This window comes from Austrofundulus limnaeus, unplaced genomic scaffold, assembly GCF_001266775.1.
Source record: "Austrofundulus limnaeus strain Quisiro unplaced genomic scaffold, Austrofundulus_limnaeus-1.0 Scaffold1314, whole genome shotgun sequence".
NCBI lineage: Eukaryota > Metazoa > Chordata > Actinopteri > Cyprinodontiformes > Rivulidae > Austrofundulus > Austrofundulus limnaeus.
The window spans coordinates 46059-52443 of record NW_013953716.1 but is presented as its reverse complement, the minus strand read 5'-3'; the positions used below and the strand labels follow the sequence as shown (position 1 = coordinate 52443).

Genomic DNA, 6385 nt, shown 5'->3' with positions numbered 1-6385 from the left:
ATATATATATTTCCATTGTCAATGTACATTCCATTTCAACATAAGCTTTCTTCACAAACAAAAAGTTGGCATCTAAATAAATACTATATAAAATAGAACTTCAAAATAAATATATCTATAAAGGGAAACTTTTATGTGAGATTTTTTTTTCTTTTTGTAATATCTAAACAAAACAAAACAAAAAAAAAGCACAGATCTCGTTTCTTAATCCCCATCAARGACATTGCAAAGGTATAAAGGAATGGAGTAGCAACTATATGAAARTTTTTCTCAAAAATCCAAGGGGGCATTGATGTGTTAAAGTCACAGCAGTGGAGGAAAAAACAACAACAAAAAAAAAGATAAATATTTTAGGTGTTGTCGATTAATCCACGGCAACAACAAACTAGCGAGCTGAGTCAGAAGCAGAGATAAAGCGTTATTTTTGCCACGTCTGAAAAGAAAAGGCAGCAGTTGTTGGAAAGACAGGAGTCGACTGGTGATAAAGATGAACTAAAATTTAAAGAAACAAAAAAAAAATGGAGGAAAATGTGGCAAGAAATGAGGAGAGGAGCCTGAGTCTCCTGTTTCTGTGGTATGACAAGTTTATGAACAGCAGCTGTGTTTGTCAATCAAGTCAAACCAGGGGTGTTTGTTGGACTTTTTTTTTTTGCGGAAGAAAGGAGGGAAGAGAAGAAGGAAGAAAAGCGAGAAGGAGAAAGGAGCTCTGACACTGAGCAGTAACCGCAAGAAAAGGGCTTGACTGTGTTCCTTGTGTGGATTCAATGAGTCCACAGTCTTCAGGACTCACAGAGGGAGTTAGCTTAACCTCTCGACTGCTAATGAGCCACGGATAGCAGAAACAGCAGGTTCTTCTTCTTCTTCTTCTATTTTATTGCCGGGCACACTTTTCTAAATCAAGTGCAAGCGATAAGAAAACTTGAATTTTTAATTGTCAAACCCTCAACCCACCACAGTCCTTTTAACGGTTTCTCGCAACCTCGAAAAAATAAGAAAAAAAAAAAGAAAAAAACATATTATTCTTAACCTCAAAATATATATCTAATATATTCTCTATATATTTTGTACTGAATCGTAGTTATAAGGTACCATGCAATCTTTCAAGGACATTTAAAAGTCTCTTCTAAGGAACACAAATGTTGTGAAACTATTTACAGCAAAGAACATTTCACCTGCATAGCTCTATTACTAAATTGTCAAAACATTTGTGACTTTTACTAGGCCTCTGCTCGCTCGTTCTCACTTTTGGCACCTTTCTCTCGGACTGAATTGCTAGGTTCTGAGATATTGCCTCACACATTCACCAAAAAATAAATAAAATAAAGAAAAATAAGAACTGTTTTGTTTTTCACTTTTCCTTTCACGATTCCAGCTTTGTGCAACAAGACAAATATGATTATGAGCAAAGTTAGGCACCCGAATGGAAGATAAGGGGTCCAACTTGAAAGGGAGACATGTTTCGGGGAGCGACGAAGCCGATATGCCTTGATGCCAAATTTAAAGGGCTGCTCACCTTTAGTTGCTGTCAACTCCGTTTGGCAAGAGTGCATACCAGTTGTGATCACTCAGACTGCGAAAAATAAAATGCTACTGTATAATAGCTTCCTTTGGCAAAATCCTAAGAACATCATGCAAGCCACAAAAATAGACTTCAAGAATAAAAGGCTATCTGACTCATTCAGCTTTGCAGCATACTGATTTGAATTTCATGAAGACACGGGTGTGTGTAGAGGTGGGTGGAGCGCTGTGGTCTAAATGCAATGTAGGCCATTGGAATATAGGATAGCTGAGGTGGTTAATACTGTGCTTTTCTCCTATAAAGGTTGTGCAAGTGGCAGGTTGGATTTGAACAAAGGCTGACTAGATACAGAGACCACAGGAGCTCCGCTAAACCTCTTCACCTGCATCCCTTCGAAAACGTTACTTCCTAGCCCACTCTCACTTAGCTTACCTATTTTAATTGATTAACGATTGCCTATTTTCTTTGTTGCCCCTAAATGTTTCTTTGCCCTTCTGTGCAAAGAGGAAGCAGATCAGGCTCTTAGGCAGTTCAGGACTCAACATGCAGTAGGCCAAGTTCTAAGAGAAGTTTACAATCCCTGAGAAGGTTGAGTGGTTGGGTTTTATTATTTTTCTTTTCTGTTTTACGTTTGCTTGATTTTTGTTTTTACACATTTCTCTACTACAAATCCACTTCTAGCACGGTGGGTAACCATTATACTAGAGCATGCAGATCGTGACATGCATTACATCTAAGGTGATTGGTGAACAGCATTCAAAAAATATCTCAGAATGTCTAAGATCAACCACCCAGAAATAGAAAACGAACTGCAACGTGATTATCCTTCACTTGAAGCACAACTGCTTACATGAGTGAAAATTATGGGAAAATTACTGTCATTTTAACGCCTAGGAAGGGGTTGTTTTCACAGCTCCTTCATGGAAATAAAACCTAGAGATCAAATATTAGCAAGCTAGCATTTTTAGAGGAAGAAATGGCAACATTAGAAGACGGTAATCATCACATGGCCTATCATAATGCCACAGTATTTTCTAGATTACTGGATATTTTCTTGCTTGACACCGGGCTGTGCTTTTGGGGAGATGGGTGGGATCAAATACCATTTTTTTATTTTGAAGTAATATGAGGATTATCAACCAGTTCCTGTTTAGTTAGTGTTTCGAAATTAGCTGAAAAATATTGAGCAGCAGAGAGGTACAATGACTTTGTGCCGTCATCCACTTTTGCAGATCACAAACGCCAGTTCCACAATCTAGTCTGTTCTTGTCACTCTTACAAAACATAAAAATTAAATAAAAAAACATGTCAGAAGGCCTGTTAGCTATTTCTACTAGCTACCTCTCTCAGTTGGCCCATTTTGACCATCCACACTATTAAACATTGGTACCTTTTGTTTTACACAAGTCATCTTCCAGCAGATTAATGGGGTAGTTTAATGGGTTGGTGTTGGATTGTCCAGTCCATAGTGAGTAAGCACTGTGTGGTCCTGTCCACATTCTAGTAAGGTCACGGCCATACAGTTCAGTCCACTATCACGACCCCTGCTGGTTCTTTTCTGTCCCAACCTTTGCTTCCACACCTCCAGTTTTACTAACAGGGACGCATACGCCACCCTGCGTGCTCTTGCAGCGACAGCCGGGCCTGCTAACATTGTCATAACATTTCTGTCCCAGTTTGGCCAGACCCATGGCTGGTAGATAGCAGACGAGGCATGGCAGAACCATGGAGAGGGCAGCCATGAAGGACCAGCGTGCACAGCAGTTAGCCTGGGAACACGAGCAGGGCTTGTCGGCGCAGGAGCCTTCGTCGTCCTCGTCCTCGGTGCAGTGGTAGAAGATCCCTTTGACCAGGCACATGCAGGTGGCTGTGTCCACCAGGCTCTGCGCAGAGCACAGGCACTCCTGATTACACACCCAGCAAGAAGGTAAGGTTCGGGGGAGTGTACACTCCGTGCATCTACACTTCCCACAGTGCTCACAGAGAAGCAGGTGCTTCTTCTCGGTTGGGGAGGAAGGGATCAACGCCAACCCTTGCTGACCCCTGTTGGAGCACACTCCTCCAGCGGGAACCTTAGCAGACTTGAGGTCTAGTGATTTTGAGGAAGAGGAGCAGGAAGAAGCAGAGGAGGAAGAAGTGAGGGCTTTAGATTCAGAGGAAGAGAGGCACCCAGGAGTTCGGGTTGTGATTGTYTTGATGGGGCCCTGGTGGTGGTGGTGGTCCACTGTTGGCACGGGCGCAGCGTGGTCCAGCAGCCTCTGATCAGACGAGGTGCTGCTGCTGCTGCTTATAGAGCTGGGCCTTCCGCTGAAGGAAATCCAAGGGTGGGTGGTGGTATCCTGGTGCGTGTGAGGCTCACACCTGCCCTGCTGCTGGGCCTGATGTTGATGATTGTGGTGATGGTTGTGGTTTGCCCCGAGGAACGCCTCCTGGTTCTGACCCAGCCAGGTGATCCTTCGATTCGCAGACTTCTGGCTCAGAGGCTGCTGAGCGACGATGGCAGGGCTGTCGATGTAGTCATTCTCCACATGCGAAGACTTGATCTGGTCTATGGGGTAAATGGCGACCGGATGTTGAAGACGACCGTAGGGCACTCGACTGTCCAGCAGGGGCTGGGATATGATGGAAGAGGACACTCCGGGGATGTGGTGGGGAACCCTGGACTCCATGTGTCGGCTGGTGCCTCGCACGTCTTCACTCTAAAGTGGCATTTAGCAAGACTGCAAAAATAGAAACAGACAGAATTATGGCTCACTGTACAGCTCACAGTTTGGCCTTTGATTGAATTGTTTTTGTCTCAATATATAAAGACTAACATATTAGTTAAGGTATTATGTTGCCAACCAAAACCAAAAATATRTCGGCTATGTCTTTCATGTCTAATTTGAGCTTTATGTCATTATATAAAGAAAAAAAAACATTTGAAGACTGAGACTTTCTAAGTGTGTTAAGTAGAATGATTAGTTCAACTCRTCTTACTTAATATGAAAAGAGGAATTCTGTTTATTTTAATTCACAAGACAAATTTCAGCTTTTTAAATGCAGCAAATGTTAGTTTTCCGTACCGAATCGTCGCAGTTCTTTGAAAAGCGCCTTCAAACTACAGGGATTTTTTTTTAAAGACTGAGCACCAACAGGGGTGTTCAGTCTGAACCTGCTCCATTCTAACTTTGACATTAGAACAAAAACCTCTCATCACCTCCCCCTCTAAAGAGCAGGGAGCACCACAGAGCAGGGCTTGCATGCAAAAGACTCCAGAGATGCAAAAACAAGGCAGAGGGGAAGGCTGGATGAAAAGAGAAAATAAAAGACAGGAGGTAAAGGGAACTGGTGTACAAACATTTAACCCTAAAAACGGTTATACTTTATTTCTTTCGCATCAAGTCAGAGCTTAAATAAACACAAATCTGAGTCAGAGAGGGTTTGAATTTGTGAATGGGGCCTGATTTTTTGTGAACRGCAGCTGTTTGTGAATGAGAGCTGCTGACTGCTCTCAGGCATGAATCAGTGCGCTCCAGTTATTGTGCTCAATGAAATCGCTGGCATTTATTCTTTCAATGAGTGCTCGACAGCAGGTAGACCCCCACGGACAAGGGGGGGTGGAAAAAGAGAGCAAGTGCAACCCATATTTCCATTAACCTAGTTCTGTACGACTGGAGCTTAACCCACACACTTCTTTTTATCCAATCATAAAGGTTTGAAGAAAACTAGGATGGAAAATGTGCCTTTTTTTACTCTTGTTTTTCTTTTTTTCCTTCCCTATCTGTAAAAAAAAAAAAAAAAGCCTGGTAGGGAAACCTGTTGCGAAATATCAGTCACGGGCACGAGCGCTTGCGATCGTCAAAATCTGGACTATTGTGAGCTCCAAACCGGAACTACGCGCGCGCAAGTGCATGCATGTGTGCGTACGTGCGCGCGCGTCTCTCCCGTGAATATGTGAACGGACTGAGTCATAAGAACCGGAGGTGGCCGCTCGGTAAACTCAAACAGAACGATTATAGGTGCCGTAATAAGCGCTTACATGTGCAGAATAACATGTTTGGAGCTCTTTGGAGGAGAAGGAAACAGCGCGTGCCGCGGGACAGCCGAGGGGCTTCTCTGTGCGCAAACCTGGACGTTTTAATCCAAAAAAACAATCCGATTATAGCGAATAAAACGTCTTTTTTTTTTCTTTTGGAAATTCAGCGGATAAACGAAGGACAGGCGCACACGCGCGCGCAGCTTTGGACTTGTTCGGTTCGGCACGGAGACGTGAAACCAAATCAGTTCCGCTGCTTATTGATTTTGACAGGATCTGTAGGGGACGTCACAGGAATCGCGACGCGACGGATGGTGAAATATCAGCTTTTTTTTTTTTTCTAATCTCAGCGATTTGACTTGAACTATCCTCTACAGAGGCACGGCTCGGTCCAGATGTTGTTCTGGAGAAACTGGTTTGATCAGAACAGTTTGCGCTCACGACTTCTAGTCATGTTAAAACAAATAAAAATAACTACAGGAGAAGAAACGGAGAGCAGAGGTGACTTACTGTGGTTTTCAGGATGCAATTCTCATCTCCTCCTGGCGCACGTAGTAATTAATAGTCCAGTCGGGAAGGAGTGAGAAGCTCCAAATAAAGACAAATCCAAACAATTCTGGAGATTTTTTTTGTTTGTTTTGTTTTTAAAGACAAAGCAGAGCTGGATCTCCGGCGCTCTTCTCCTCCTCCTCCTTTCGCTGGTGCATAAAAGGCGACTGCGGATGAGGACGCGGAGCTGTGGATATGATGTTGCAACCACCGAGGGGGGAGGGAAGAGCGTTTTTATGAATGGGAGGGTAGGAGGAAAGGAAGGGGACGGCGCTGCGCAGATGCCTCCGCTCACCCCC

At 43.4% G+C, this 6385-nt stretch overlaps 1 protein-coding gene across 1 annotated transcript; it reads right to left on the bottom strand.

Annotated features, from left to right (window-relative positions):
- Positions 1-651: 651 nt before the first annotated feature.
- spry4 (sprouty homolog 4 (Drosophila)) lies at positions 652-6292 on the bottom strand. The gene is made up of 2 exons (XM_014031772.1): positions 6048-6292; positions 652-4239 (listed from the first exon to the last, which is right to left on the bottom strand). The coding sequence occupies exon 2, from the start codon at positions 4186-4188 to the stop codon at positions 3055-3057; it is 1134 nt and encodes a 377-aa protein (XP_013887226.1). The 5' UTR covers positions 4189-4239; positions 6048-6292; the 3' UTR covers positions 652-3054.
- Positions 6293-6385: the final 93 nt, after the last annotated feature.